Source organism: Dipodomys ordii, unplaced genomic scaffold (genome assembly GCF_000151885.1).
Source record: "Dipodomys ordii isolate 6190 unplaced genomic scaffold, Dord_2.0 Scaffold30, whole genome shotgun sequence".
In the NCBI taxonomy this organism is placed as follows: Eukaryota; Metazoa; Chordata; class Mammalia; order Rodentia; family Heteromyidae; genus Dipodomys; species Dipodomys ordii.
Window position 1 is genome coordinate 8,649,127 of NW_012267246.1, and position 16,831 is coordinate 8,665,957.

Consider the following 16,831-nt stretch of genomic DNA (forward strand, 5'->3'; position numbering starts at 1 on the left):
AGTGCCTCCATAGGCAGAGAACTTCCTGCTGACATTATGTGGCATGAATGTGGCTTGAATGCCTTTGTGCTCGACGCGTGTACCCAGATGGTCTGTGTATGGAGGGTTAGGAAGGAAGAGGAGGTAGAGGAGACAAAAGGTTTCTTCTGCAACTGCTTTGGTCGCCTTGGATCTTGTGTATTTATCAGGGGTGGTCATGGGGAACCCGGTGGAAATTGTAGGGTGTTGGAGAATCAAAGGCTTACTTCTAAGCCAGTGTGTGGTATCTGTATGGATTTTTCTTTTTTGGAGTCCCCAAACCGCCTTGAATGTAGAGTCTTCATAGTTTTGTTTGAAGAGGGGTCCTTATCACCCGAACTGACCAAGGATGAATTGAACTTCCCCCTAGACTCATGGTGGCTCTGGAAAACTATGTCTTTTCATGTGGGTGACGGACAGCAAATATTCTTTCCTTCAGTGTCTATTAAGCGTGAAGATGGTTATACTTTTGCCTAATTTATGTTCATTGCATGCGCTTTTGGTTTCATATCTAAAAACTCACTGGCCATTGATGAAGAGTTTTTCTCTTATTCTTTCCTTCCAGAACTTTTTAATTATTAAGCGCTAAGTACTTGTTCTGAATGTTATGGAGAACATTGTGTATAATATTGTGGATTAAAGCCCATCTGAAGGAAGGTGGATTTGTAAAGAGATAAAGATTTATAAAGAGATACTTCTTGGAGGTGCTGGATCAGGTTGTTTACCCAGTCATGGGAGCTGAAGAGTGAAGAAATCCTAATGAAAGATTGTGCATGCTTAAAGCTTATGTTGGCCTATGCTATATGGCCATTAGCTAGAGCGTCTCATGCTATTATGTGTTAAAACCCAAACAAATACATGATGGTAACAATGGACTTTCACTGCAACAGTCCTTTTGACATCTTGCTGTTTCTTAATTCAACGTTGTATCTCATTTATAATCCAATAAACCAGGAGTCTGACTTGAGAAGCTGACAGTTTTATTATTCCTCTAATGGTATTGGAAGGCAGGATGCAGATTATTGTAGGTTGTCTGTCTGAGTAGTGGATCTTTACCTTAATAGAAGGCGGATAAAGATCATAGAAATGTTTGTAAGATTCCTCAAAGCATCAATGTTTGCCACAGTTCAAGAATCATTCTTGTTTTATTTTGGAAAAATGTTTATTCTTTGCTTGCTTTTTTACTAGGTCATTTGTTTTCTTACTATCCTCTTGAGTTCCTTAAATAGTTTAGGTACCAACCCCTTACCAGTGTTTTAGTTTACATTTTCCCCCTATTACAAGTTTGTCTCGTCACTATGTTAATTGATTGGTTATGCAGAAGCTTTTTATTTATTTATTTTGAGTCTGGTCATGGGGTCTGAACTCTGGGCCTGGGCGCTGTCCCTCAGCTCTTCAGCTCAAGGCTAGCGCTCTACCACTTGAGCCATAGCGCCACTTCCGGCTTTTTTTTCTGCATATGTGATGCTGAGGAATCGAACCCAGGACCTCAGGCATGCAGTCAAGTGCTCTACCACTCAGCCACCTTCCCAGCCCTGCAGAAGCTTTTTATAATGATACAATTTCACTTGTCTAGCTTTGTTTCTGTTGCCTGTGTTTTTGATTTCATATGCAAAAAATATATTTGTCAATGATATAGAGTTGTCTTCTCTGTTTCCTTCCACAGGTTTTTGAGTTTTCAGTTCTTTATATCTGTAGTCTATTTATAATTGCTTTTTTATGTCACATGAATTTTATTCTTCTGCTTGTGGACATCAGGTTTTCTCAATGTCATCTCATAAAGATGAATCCTTTCCCACCGTGTGTGCTCTGGGTGTCTTTGTAGAAAACCTCTGACTCTTAAAGCCAGATATATTTCTGGACACACTTGGTTCCATTAACCTGTATATCTTTTTATTTTTCTTATGCCAGTATCATGGTGTTTTGATTACTATAGTTTTGTAGTCTATCTTGAATATTGTTATAACTGAGTATTCTTTTTGTTCAAGATTTATTTAGATATTTATTTGGTTCTACTTCTGTGAGAAGATGTTGGGATTTTGGTAGGGATTTCTTTTCACACCATAGAGTGATTTGGGTAGTATAGGAATGTTAACAATGCTAGTTCTCTCAAATCAGTCATTGACTTTCCATTTATGCATGCCTCCTTCATTTTCTTTCATCAGTGTTTATCATTTTCAGTGTACAGATCTTCTCCTTGATGCAAGAAAATCCTAATTTTAATGAAGTCTGGAGTTTATGTAATCTGGGTCACTTTTAAAGAATAAATACATACCTTATAATTACAAATTTTTATAACAGTGTACTAATATGAAGATGTGATTTAACTTCTTTTAGGGATGGCTGTGTGGTTCTGTTCACTTCAAGGAAGATTCATTTTTGGCTCTATTCTATTCATTTCTGGGCCCCTGAACAATTCCTGTTCCATTATAGATGCTCAGTGAAACTCTGTGACATGAATTCACGAATTCTTCAGCATAATGCCTTTGGCACAGAGCAACTCCATTATTTTTAGCTACTTGATGTCGTTCTCTATGACTAGATGTTGAATATGCACTAATAGTGAGATGTTTTGTAGATAAAGAAAACACCCAACCTAAATCAATCAGTATTTTTCTCTGCAGAATGAGTAATGTTTTCATAAGGGACTGCACCTCAGAGGCTAAGAACATGAACAATAAAGACAACATAGTGATAGATAGATCAGCCAAAAAGATGTTAGATGGCTAGACCTGACAACCAGGGCTGGTTACTCAAAATTCTGTAGATATTATTGCTCCATATTATTTATTTTATTTGAGGAGACAGAGCTGTGAAGTTTTGAGTGGTAGAGAGTTTTTATTAGTGACATGTTCACATCAGAAGATGTTCGTGGGGCTTTAAGAGGTCAGTTAAAGGAGGATTCCAATGTTAGGAAGAGAGCCAACAATGGAGTCCGGTCCTAAACTGCATCCTTAGGAGTAAGGATTGTTTGCTCCTTTGCTCTCCAGCTTCAAGTAGTCAGGTTAAGATTTTACAAGTGACGTGTTGAATTGATATCTCTTTGTAAAACTACTTAACTATAATTTACATGTATGTATATGTATTCAAAAGTGTTGCTCCTTCAAGATAGCAATTTAAACAAGAGGAGAATAAATAATTGTAGATTCATCTTAGGCATGATCAGTGCAGTAGCTCCGGTCTTTCCAGAGATTCTAGGAAGAGACAATAAAATTGGATGATTATGGAGAGAGACCAAGCAATTTACAGAGACTCACAAACACCAGGAAGGCTTTTCTTTTCATGATTTGATTTTGAATTGTGAGGTGATCATTTTAAAAGGAAAGTACATTATTAGCCCATTATATCCTGGATCAATACAGCCCACCATTCCTTTTAAGTAGTTTATGCATCATGGCTAATAGATTGCCCAGGGAAAACAAAGTATCATTTATAATTGTTATTTGAATATTTTATGTAAAAGCTAATCTCCTGAAGACTTAGAGAAATCATTGTAGATTAAAATAAGAAATAAAGATTTGCATTTATAAGACATTAATGATGGTTCTGAAAATCGAAGAACCATTTAGTGCTGGGAGAAATAAATACAAATTGTAACATCTCTCTGATGGAGTTGTGTTTAGATTGCTTCTGGTGATAAACCATCTATAATAATATAAATCAAGAGCTGGTGTTTGCCATAAATTTGCAATGTTTAGCATAATTTTCGTTTGCACTCCATACTAAAGTGACACCAAGAAATATGAGATTAATAGTTAGTTATTAAGTGAAAATGGCTTTCATGTCTGTAGTCATTTTTAGAAGTGGTTACGTGTAATTCATTTAGGGAGCAGAGAAAATTAATTTACAGCTGTGGAGGAATCTAACACATTAAAACAAAAAGGAAAGTGTCACACAATAATAAACTTTTGAAACATAAAAGTGGGTTCATTTTAACTCCTCATTTTGTCCTCTTAGTGCCTTAAGTAAAATGCTCTCAGGTTACCATACTTTCACTTATTGATTTCAGACTATTATACTAATAGTATGAGGTACCCAAATGTTTGTGCTATTCTCTACTTATGTCACAACTTTGGAGATCACAAGCTTCTCTGCACCTAAAGAGAGAGAGGGCCACACAGCAGTTGGTGACAGCGTGGTGCCTTTTATTAATTTTAATTAGTGTTTTCATTAGGAAGTGTCATATCCAATTCTGATTTTAAAAAAATGACATACAATCTACTTTCATTTATTTCACCATGCTGTAAATCAGTAGTGAGGTGAAAGTTGTATTCCAAAGGTGATACTTCTATGAGAAATTTCACCTCAGAGTATCTTTATTTTTTTCTTTCTTTTGGTGGCACTGGGAAGTTGAACTCACAGCCAAGCACACACACAACTTGAGCCATACCTCCAGTCCTCTTTGCTTTTGTTATTTTCTAATAAAGTTTCACATGTATGTCTGGGCAGCCCTGGATTGCAATTCTGTTTATGCTTCTTGCTTAGCTGGCATTGACAGACGTATCTGCCTGGGCAGTCACTACACAATTAAGAATTTTAAAGGGTAAATTAAGGGCATCTGACCAAAGTACTATTATAAAGTCATATTTTGATACCCTCCCTTCTTGAAATATAATCAAAGCTAAATAAAATATTTTAACACATAATAACAATAATACATTAGACAACATGAAAGTAGATCTATAGATTAAACAAAAAGTAAGTGAAAATAAGCCTGCAAACCACTCTGAAAGCAATAATGAAACAGGTTCCAAGGAAAGCAGTTATGAAAACTACTGATCAGATTATCAATTACTTGATCAACTATCATCCTGGCAGATCTACTCTCAACTGACTTTCTCAAATCAAAATTATGCACATGTTAGTTATTAGGTGTTATTTCCTAAAAGAAACAAAGCAAAGCATACCTATATTACATATGCGATTTATTATTATAAGAAAGATTGATGAATATGGAATTGGCAAAATTATTTGTTGATTTAATCAGTTATCAACTTAAAAGTCTCTCATTTGGTAGTTACAACATGCGCATTTGTTGTTGTTGTTGTTGAGCATGGGTCTTGAACTCAGGGCTTGGGTTCTGTCCCTGAGCTTTTTTGCTCAAAGCTAATGTTCCACTTTGAGCCACAATTCCACTTCCGGTTTTCTGGTGATTAATTGGAGATAAGAGTCCCATGAACCTTTTTACACAGGCTGGCTTCTAACGGTGATCCTCAGATTTCAGCCTCCTGAGTAGCTAGGGTTACACATGTGAGTCCCCAGTTCACAGCTCCATTTTCTTGTTCTAAGGAATAAACTTAATGAATATTATGTTTCAACTGAAAGCCAGTGGTGTGTCCCTTGAGTCCTGACACTTCCATGCCATCACACAGACCCTGCAGATTAAGGACAAGGTCCACCACAAGACTTCATTTCCAATGACTGGCCTCAGATGGTTCTCTGGCTACCCTTGCCTCCCACCAACATGCTAGGAGCTTGGTACCTTCTACAGTCTCTTAGACTTCATCATTTGTTATTATGACTTGCAATATGGACCTTGCAGGTTCTGTGATGGAACACCAATGCCCTCCCGGTGTGGGTCAGAGCTCAGTACCCACTTAGCACACCACTGGCTCACTGTCTAGAAGACTTACTGGGCTTTCATTATGTGAGCAAGATGGGCTGAATGACGGATCAGTGTTTGAACTCAATCTTTAGGCATTCACCCCATTCTCTCCCTCTCTGGAGACCTGACAGCTAAAATTTCTCACCTCTAATTATAAGCTTCATTTTCTGGGTGAACAGATCCCTAATGAGGACTACAAAAGTCTTCTTATAGCTAAGGCCACTTCCTATGAACCTAGGAAAAGACCCAAATCCTCATTATATCCCAGTGAGTAACTCTGAATACTATTCTAACAAAACATAGTATGAGATGTAAAGGAAATCATGATTATTAGAGTTGCAATTTAGAAGCGGACCAAATAATGGTGTAATGGAAATATATTTATTCATACATAAGCATATATGTATATATATCCTTTCAAAAATATATTAAGGGGCTGGGATGTAGCTCAGTGGCAAAGCGCTTGCCTAGCAAGCACAACGTCCTGGGTTCGATCCCTAGTACCAAAAAAGAAAAGACAAAAAATATATATATTAATAAGATTTTATAATACAGGTGTAGACAGTTAAAAGAAGGTATAGCAAGATTTATGTAATGAACAAGATCCAGATAAGGAAATGTCAATCAAAAGCTAGTCTAAAAAAAATTTTTTTTTGGGGGGGGGTCTGGTTGTGGGGCCTGAACTCTGGGCTTGGGCGCTGTCCCTCAGCTCTTCAGCTCAAGGCTAGCACTCTACCACTTGAGCCACAGCGCCACTTCTGGCGTTTTTCTTTTTGCTTATGTGGTGCTGAGGAATCAAACCCAGGACCTCAGGCATGCAAGGCAAGCGCTCTACCACTGAGCCACCTTCCCAGCCCCAAGTTGAAAAATTTTAACATCAGATAAATACAATTTAGGGTAAGAAAAGAAAATATAAAACATATAATCATTGCTTAGTAATAACACTACAAAATGATAGAAAGAACGATTAAGTGTATACAATACTTACTAACTTATATATCCTTAAGGAAATACCCTCAGATATATAAAGAACTAAAATTAGCCTCAAATACATACAGAACTAGAATTCACAGAATTATAAATTCCTGTTCAAAATTAACTAGTGGGAGATTTAAATAAACATCTTTAAAAATCCCCAGTAGAGACAAATATTTAGCAAATATAGAGACTTGGGAATGAAATGTACAAGTTCAAATGTGTCTGTGTATTCAGGCATTCATCGATTCATGCCACTCTTACAAAAATACATATTATTAAATAAAAAATGTATGCAAAACTTCTAAACAATTATACAAATTTCCCCACAGGCCAAACAATGGGTCTCTTTTATTTGGCAGTGCTGGCCGTTGAACTCAGGGCCTTTTACTTTTTAGGTGCTCTGCCACTTAAGTTGCACTCTCCTCCCTTTATTCTTTGGCTAGTTTTCCAGTTGGGCCTTACATGTACTTGGGTTCACTTGACTATCCTCCTATTTATGCTTCCTCGTGTAGCTGAAATGACAGGCACGTGATGCCCCATTCAGTTTTTATTGGATGAGACAGGATATTAAGAAATTATGTCCAGAGCTGGTGGCACACTGACATTCTCCTGCTCTCAGCTTCTGAGCAGCTAGGATAAACATACGTGAGCCAAAGCCCTCAGCCAATAGATAGCTTTATAGTCAGGTTTTGAAGAATCATCACATAGACAATCGTACTTTGACATCTGTATAGTTTAATTAGAAGTCAATAACGGCCAGGGTTTCTGTAAGTTGGAAGGAAATCCTTTCTTCTACCAACTTAGATAAGAGTAAGCTGTGAATTAATAGGCATAAATTAATAGAAGAGTTTGTCATGCATGTAGCTAGGAGAACCCTATAGGGAATAGTTCACAGAACAGCTTAATAAGGGTGGCATTTAGGACTTCGAGAGATGGAAATCTCTAATGAGGCTTGTTTACACAGATTCTTTTTGAAATGTCCTCCTGCCAAGGTTAGGCGCTTTCCTGGCTGCAGACTTGTGGGAATTTGGAAGGCAATGGAGGTGGTATTAACACAGTTGACTTAGAAAGCTTTGCCACAGCCACTTTCAAAGACCCATCTTCAGATCATGGACATAGGAGATCGATCCAAAGAATTAGAGCCATAAAAGTCTCCACTGACTCCTGTGCACAGAGAATAAAACCAAAGCTGTTTGGCCTGGAAGGTCTGCCTACCTCACCAAGCAGCCCACCCTTTCAGTCACTTTGGTGTTCTTTCCAATTCTTCACACATCAAGTCGCTCATTCCATTTCTTCTCCCATAATGACACCCACTGGCTTCTTCTCATTCTTCCCAGCATCAACTCTTCAGTGAAACCTCTCCTAATGAATACCTCTAAGTATGAGTCTTTATCTTTTTAGTGTTCTTCCATCTTAACACATCACCTTCTGTATCTACTTAGCTGCTTTTTAAAATATGTTTTTTTTATTGTAAAAATACTGTACAGAGGGGTTACAGTTACATGAGTAAGGGAGTATATTTCCTATCAAGCATTGTTCCCTCCTGCTTTGTTTTTCCCCTACCATCCCTTCCCTACCATCTTCCCAACTCTTCCCTTCCCCCTCCCCCAAGTTGTAAAGTTCATTTTCAACATAGTGTCTTGTACATCTCATTGTTACAATGGGTCATCTTGTATCCTTATTTTAGCATTTTGTTATTTCCCTTTCCCTCCCCAAATTAGAAAAATGTATATACAAGATGCATGGCACCAGAATCAAATACAATGAAAACAGGGGTTATACTGTGGGAGAAGAACATCCAAAAGAAACAAAAAAAATCACATAGTACATTATAAATACGTTAAAAACAATAGCAAGAAAGTAAAAACCACTTGTGTCCCTATTTTGGGGTTCATTCCGTGTAACATCATCTTATATGGTCATATGTATATCTAGTTAGCTGCTTTTGACTTCTTGTCTCTTCTATTTGGATTATCTGTAGAGAAAAGGACTGTACTTTTGTTTGTATCACTTGGATCTGAAAATTCCAGCATCACGCTGTCCAGGCCTCTTCTCTTTCACTCTGCCGGTACCAACTTCTCTTTTTCTCTCCTTAAGGACTCACTTTGATTTCTGGAAGCTGACTTCTTGTCTATGCTTTGGGTGTGAAAGATTGTAGAGGGACCAGTTCTCAACCAATCACTGAGGACCAGTGTAGAAACAACCCAGACTTCCTCACCTTCTGGAAGGTTGTTATCCACAGTGTTGACTAGCCCAGTAAGGCATATTTTGCTGACTAGCTCTTTTTCTCTGTCTCCCTTCATCACTCCTGGTCCCTGTTTTATGTGCCTTTCAAGAAAACTCAATCTCCTCCAAAACCTTATTTGAAAGACTACATCTGACACAATCCATTATGCCTGGAGTTTCACAATAAATAGCTTTTTTAAAAAAAAAATGGATGAGTGAGTGGATGGATGGATGGAGAAGAGGTTGAAAAGTAGAGTCCAAATTGGGGTGATATGTAGCCATTTAAACTACTGACAACAGACTGTTGAAAGTGCTGTGAGCTCATTCTATGTAAGACCGGGTTGGCTCACAGAAAGCAGACACTTGCATCAAGGCATGCTTATGGCAGTTCATACAAGATCTAACATGGAATCTTTATTTTTTAAATTCATTTTTAATTATCTATAAGTAGTTGTACAATTCAGCATGTTGGTTTATGAGCACAGTGTATCTTGGCTGATGCCATGCCTTCTGTCCTTTCCCTCCCCCCTCCCCCCAATTCTCCCAAACCCATCCATTCCCTCAATTTACCTAGTCCTCATATGGAATTTTTTTTAAAGCTGAGAGTTTCTGTAAGCTGATTGCCCTATTACTGGATGCCCAAAATAGGCACCCTTTTTACACCTAACATTTTATTATAGTATTTACCTCAAGTATTACAGTATCCCATGCAAATGTGTAAATACAGTTCATCTGGAACTGTATTCAGTTAAAGTGTGGTTAACAGCCCTCATGCTCACCTTTCAGAACTGTATATGGAGGTGAGAATTGGGCTATCAGTGAAATCAGATGGTGAGAATTGCATCCAGAGAAAGAAGTGACCACAAAGGGAACCAGAGCCACAGAGAGCAATGTAGCAGACACATAACGCGGGCCATACTGGGAGACAAAATGGTATCATTGCTCTGTCACTGGACAAATTCACAGAGGTGTTTAGGAGCTGAGTAGAACTCTTGAAGCTTATTTCTATTTCTAGTGGACTATAAGCACACAAGGCTAAACTATCCTGTACACTTCCTGAGATTGTGAATAGGGAGACTATGCTAGACTGGATATGAGCCTCCTGAAGGTAGGAACAGCAGAGTCTGAATCATCTTACACATCCTCGTGGGGGTCAGTGCATGGCTTGTCAGGGACATCGAATGCATGAGGATGAATGCGTGGCCCAACTCACTTGACCATTTCTGCTATCATCAGTGCAAAATGATGTGTACTAGAAACTCTACCTGCATTAAAAGCATTCTTCCAATTACAAAAGATTATAAGGCATTAATTCTGGGACCCTAGATTATCGTTACCTTCTAGCCAGACACAATTAAAAATCAAAAACAGTGCATCCTAGCCCTACACAATTAAAAATCAAAAGCAGTGCATCCTAACATCCTATAAATCGGAATAAGGGGATATTAATATTCAAGTAGGAAAAAGTGTAACAAGTGTTACATGTGAAATTCAATTATAGTAAACATAAAGACTGAAAATATTGTTTGGAAATAATTTCTAACAGATGAATGGATCAAGAAAATGTGGTATCTATACACAATGGATTTTTACTCACCCATTAGAAAGAAAGATGTTGTATCATTTGTAAAGAAATGGAAAGACCTGGAAAAATTATTTTAAGTGAAGTAAGTCTGGTACAGAGACACAAAGTTCCCATGTTTACCCTTATGTAGAAGCTAGCTTTAGATGATAACCTTATAAATAAATATGTTGGATGGTATGCAAGTGTATGCCATTTTATTAACTGAAATAAGGTAAATTCAAAGAAAATCTCAAGTAGTTGTAATTCCTTAGAAAGGTAAAAATCAAAGTTCAGCAAACTAAAACACTAGGAAGCAAGGACTCAAAAGAGAAAAGTGGTAGGCAGTTGAAGAGAAGGGTAGAATGCAGTGAAGAATCCCAGGTGTATATTCTACAAAACTAAGAAGAGTGAGTGAGGGGCAGGGAAGGAGGGGTGGGTGAGAATGTGGAAAGGGGTGGCGTTCATCAAGATGCACTGTATTCATAAACTATTAGTAAAACGGCAACTCCTTTGTACAACTCCTGAAAGATACTAATGTACATAAAAATATTAGAAAGGCGAGGCTGGGAAGGTGGCTCAGTGGTAGAGCGCTTGCCTTGCATGCATAAGGCCCTGGGTTCAATTCCCCAGCACCACATAAGCAAAAAGAAAAAAAGCTGGAAGTGGCACTGTGGCTCAGGTGGTAGAGCACTAGCCTTGAGCTGAAGAGCAGAGGAACAGTGCCCAGGCCCAGAGTTTAGGCCCCACTACCAGACCCCCCCCAAAAAATATTAGAAAGGCCAAATTAAAGAAAAAAGAAATAACTTCTAGGGGAACATTAGCTCTTTTTGTTGTTGTTGTTGGTCTTGGGGCCTGAACTCGGGACCTGCGTGCTGTCCCTCAGCTCTTCAACTCAAGGCTAGTTAGTGCTCTGTCATTTGAGGCACAGCGCCCCTTCTGTCGTTTTTAGCTTCTGTAGTGCTGAGAAATCGAACCCAAGGCCTCATGCATGCAAGGCAAGCACTGTACCACTGAGCCACTTTCCCAGCCCCAATTAATCTTTGGATTAATTAGTTTCCTTTTTAAAATTTGTTTTATTAGCTCTAAATATCTAAATAGTGCAAAGGAGTTTCAACATGTCACTTTCTTTTATTTGTGTGTGTTTTTCTCCATCAATTTTATTTTTTGTATGTTTTTTATTGTAAAAATGCTGTACAGAGGGGTTGCAGTTACATGAGCAAGGTAATGAGCACATTTCCTATTGAGTATTGTTGCTTCCTCCTTTGTTTTTCCCCTACCATCCCTTCCCTCCCACCTCCACTACTCCCCACCCCCTGCCCCGCAAAAGTTCATTTTCAGCATAGTGTTTTGTACATTTCATTGTTTTGTACATTTCATTTTCAACATAGTGTTTTGTACATTTCATTGTTACAATGGGTCAACCTGTATCCTTATATCAGCATTTTGTTTTTTTCCCTTCCCCTCCCCAAATTAGAGAAGTGTATATACATGATGCAGGGCACTGACATCAAATACAGTGAAAACAGGTTATACTGTGGGGAGGAACATACAAAGCAACAAAAAAATCACATGGTACATTATAAATACGTTAGAAGCAATAGCAAGAAAGAAAAAAGATATTTGTGTCCCTATCTTGGGGTTCATTTCGCTTAACATCATCTTATATGGTCATATGTACATAGCTTTTGGCCTTTTCTACTTGTCCTACATATGTACTAGTTATTGCAAATAAGGGAAACCATAGGCCCTATGTTTCTTTGGGCTTGGCTTACTTCATTTAACATAATTTTTTCCAAGTCTTTCCATTTTCTAACAAATGGGGTAATATCATTCTTTCTGATGGAGGCATAGAATTCCATTGTGTGTGTGTGTATATATATATATATATATATATATATATATACACATATGAGATATATATATATATATATATATATATATATCACATTTTCTTGATCCATTCATCTACTGCGGGGCCTCTGGGTTGGTTCCATATCTTAGCTATCAACATGTCACTTTCTGAGTACAATGCATCTTTATCAATGACTTCCCTTCTCCTCCCATCTCTTTCAATGCCTTCCCTTTTGCTCATGCATCTTGAGACTGTGACATTCTGATTTTTTAAGTATACTTCTTTATTATCTTTAAGTAGTTGTACAGAGGATTTGCAATTCAACAAACAAATTTAGGAGTACAATGCATCTTTATCAATGTCACCCCTTTCATCCTTCAACATTCTGATCAAAAAGAAATTTAACTATCAAAGAACTCAGAATTTAATTTGCAGCTTGTTTTCTAACCGTATGGGAAATCTGATTTAGATTTAGATTTCCTGGTCTTTATTCTGATTTTTCCTCTTCCTGATCCTGATAGTTACAAAATATTTTATTTTTAATATTTTTTATGTAATAGCTACCCATACATGTATTACATCTAGAATGTCTACAAGTATTACTTGCATTCTTCTCTTTTACATTCTGTAGTAGTCATGATTGCAAACATTTTGTAGAAAATGAAGAAATAAATCATTCATATTTTTATAGAAAACAGACATATATCTATGACACCACTGCTCTTTTTTTTATTTTCTAGGCCAAATGTTTGCGAAGAACAGAGCTGACAGTAGTGCGACTTGTACACCCATGCGTGTAAGCCTTCACACACATCGTCAAATGCTGGAAACCAGGTTGCCGGTGCCTCAGCTGGTGTGCTGGCTACGAAAGGAGGTAACGATGCTTTCTGCCTTTAGGTTATTAAAAATCAAAATCAGAAGCCTCCCAGCTCCTAAAATATGTTACCTAATGCATTTTAGGAAAGAATTCTTACATCACAAATAAAGGGGATACAGCCTGCCCCCCTGGGATGATTCAGGATGATGCTTTTCCCTTCAGGGATGGGATCTGGGGTGACTTATAGTTCTCACGTATGTGGGAGTATTATGGGTAAGATGCCACTAATTTTACCTGCTGGCATGAGATAGCATTGTAAGCTCAAGATCAGAACATGGACAGAAACAAGGAATATTGTGTTGGTGTGCTAAATTTAGCAGGTCTTAGATCCGGGGTATCTACAGTTGTGAACTAATGCCTGACCTACCTTTGGCCCCGTTGTTACACTTTGAAACCTAGAGCTGCTTTAACTTTATTATGGCCTTTGAATTAGGATTAACTCAGCAGGCTGGGAAGAGAGCAGAAAAGCAAGTGTCCACAATGCTTTCTGCTGGTCCAGGCTTTTTCATTTTTTCAAAGTTTTAAAATAGTTTGACAAAACATCTAAGAACCTCTTGATACAGATAGTTGCTGATGGGTTGAGTGTTATTTAAAGGAATCAAATAGATCTAAATTCAGGGCACCCCTAACCTTAAAACAAAGTGTTCTTTTTGATGGAAACATTGGAATGTTTGTTTATAAATAATTGTTTGCTTTTATGTATGAGAACAGTCACAAAAGAGAACTAGATGAAACATTGCCAGACTGAATTTATAATTTCAGATATTTATATAGATACATACATACTTTTTGTGTGGTTGTGTGTTTATGGGGGAGGGGAAGTTAGCCTTCAGATTCTTGGTCTAAATTCAGGGTACTTAAATGAGATTTAAATCTGAAATTTTTTTTCTCTGGTTCTTAATAGCTGTGTGGCCTTAGACACAATTTCTACCTTTTTCTGTGCCTCAGTCTATCTATAAAGTTGGAAAAACAATGCCGTACATAGATATTATGGAGATAAGCTGAAAACATATTTAACACATTTTGTACAGTGCTTGGTATGCAGTGTATTCTCAATATGTGTTGGTATAATGCAATGGCAAGAAAGCTTATTTTAAAAGAAATCAGAATGAAAACCATACTTATGGGTATGTGATTTATTCATTAGGATACTTGTTTCTGAATATTTTTTAATTTAGATTTATGTATAACCCCTGCAGGATTTAATCATTGTCAGTATTAATCTGAAGCAAGGGAAGAAAGATATGATAGGTATTCAAAATTGAGAAGAAAACAAGTATGAATAAGTAAAACAGGTTTTATATTTTTATCCAAAAGAGCTTACTAGTCACACTAAGTAATGCATTTTGTGCATAACACCTCCTTGGAGTGACAGCCAGTTTGAAACATGCTTAGAATCTTTGTCAAACTTATAGACTTTTTGTTCATATAAAAGCATACAAACTTACATTTGTGTCCCAATTGGAGAGATACACATGAAAAACATTCGGCTATATTACAAGATGGCAAATAATTAAAAGTTTTAAACAGTGATGTGCCAAAAAGCTCTGCCTTTTTATTGTTGTTGTTGTCCGTGGTGGTAGTGTTGTTTTGTTCTTTGTTTTTGTTTTTGTTTTGTGGCAGTACTGGGGCTTGAATTCAGGGCCTGGGCACTGTCCTTTAGCTTTTTCACTCAAAACTGGTGCTCTACCACTTGAACCACAGCCTCATTTCTGGTGTTTTGGTATTTAGTTGGAGATAAGAATCTCATGGATTTTACTGTCTGGTCTAGCTTTGAACCTTGATCCTCAGTTCTCAGCCTCCTGAGTAACTAGGATTACAGGTGTGAGCCATCAGCACCCAGCTGGAGCTCTTGTTTCTAAAAGATGAGAAAGAACAATATACATACACACAGAGGGGAAAGAGAAGTTGGGAGGAAATGAAAATTGAATTGATGGGATTGGCTGGGATATGAAGAGAGATATACAAACAGAAGAGAATGTTTCAGCACTTCTGGGATAAAGGATAAAAATGGCACTGATGTGGAAAGCCAATATTTGGTAACTTTTTTTTTTTGGTCTTTAATTTCCTGAACAACTTCTCTTCACTGTGAACTTTTGGCACAGCACACATATGTTGATCTGTTTATGTACTGTGTACTTATCAGGCTATATGTCATTTTTAGAACCTGGTAATTTTGTATTCCACCTCTAAGAAAAAACTATTGGCCCCTTTCAGAATGACAGCATACTGTTAAGATTGTGAGCTGAGGTGGAGACAGTCTATGAGGAGCCTTTCACATCAATGACACTTGCTGCCCTTTAGGATAGCCTTGTCTCCATTTTGTCTTTCTTTCTTGATCTCCTGAGTGACCCTTCAGACGGTACTATGTTTTTAGAAGCAATGAGAAGCACTGCCTTAAGAGGAATGTTACCCTTTCCTGATTCAGATCCCTGTGTTTCTCAGGACTTGGTACTACACCACATACAGACAGGTGCACAGCATACAGCTGCAGACAGTCTACAGGTGCTGTCCTGGCTGGAGCCGGTGGGATGATGAATGTGGCTGCCTGCACTGTAAGTTGTTATTCTTCCCTTCAGACTCTCTCACTAGAAGCAATGGTTTTGCTTGGTGTGGGGATTCCTGCGTATTATGCCTGCCAGGTTTTCGGATTCAGAGCATTGCCTTGGACTAAATATTCACACATGACCTGTGGAAAAATGCACAAAAAGCCTTCTGCAGAGTGTTCCTAATGATGGGTCACAGCTTAGGACCTGTGGAAGGGCTGCTTTATATTCTGTCTCTTGATTTAAAAAGACAGTTGATTTAAAGCCAGACAGGTTATACCCTGGCGTCCATCTCTCTTTTCTGTTTGCTTCTTTCCCATATCATCAAATTTGTAATCCGCAGTTGATTCAAAAGTCCAGGGGGAAATCACTGTACTAAATCTAAATGGGATTTCTCAACGTGTACTTATCATGATTAATTGCACAACTCTAGAGGCAGTTTACTTTTTAAGATGAAGCATGCAGTCCTTTTGTAAACCTCTGGTTGAGGGCATTTCAGAACCTCAGGAGAACATTTGACAGCACCCAGGTATCAGAGTTAGTGGCATTATAGACAGTTCATTCACAGAAGGAGAAATGGCTCTGTTTAGCAACTCCTTTGCCTACATTATGTGTTCATGGTTGTTTCCAAGTCACTTAAAACCCTTTGGTGTGTTGCAATCAGCACAGCACTGGAGCACAATTTATCTCTCCTGCTGCTGTGCACCATAGGAGTTGGGTCAGCATCCTACATCCTCCCCCAATGTGCTTTTTGCTCTGGAAATACCTTAGTAAAGTTGCTGCAGACTTCTTCTGTCAAGCAGGCAGAGTGTTGACTGGTACATCCAGGGTAGTTGTGTCTTTACAAGAAGTTCTTGGCCACCTCACCTGTCTGGTTTAAGATGAGTGCGAAGATGTGGACACAATACCATCACAACTCCTGGGATATCACAATTGTGGGCTGAACTTGTTATATGCTTTACCTGTGCAAGATCTGTCACAGTACTTTGCCTCTGGTTAAGTATTAATGTGTATTCATTCTAGATTGGTTCGGTCGTCTTATTTATGCAACTTATCTAGACCAACCTGGTATCTTACCCTTAGCCTTGTTTTAGATTTGGATTCAACAGGCCTGGGATGGGCCTGAGATGGGGTAATTGTGTAAGCTTCCTGGTGATATGAATGA

General features: G+C 38.0%; 1 protein-coding gene across 1 annotated transcript in view; it reads left to right on the forward strand.

Annotated features, from left to right (window-relative positions):
• The window catches only part of LOC105985557 (EGF-like and EMI domain-containing protein 1), a 468,949-nt gene that overhangs the window by 44,157 nt on the left and 407,961 nt on the right, over positions 1–16,831 (forward strand). The window contains 3 exon segments of the mRNA XM_013016148.1: positions 12,984–13,000; positions 13,003–13,117; positions 15,566–15,675. Of these exon segments, the coding sequence (XP_012871602.1) occupies positions 12,984–13,000; positions 13,003–13,117; positions 15,566–15,675 (242 nt within the window).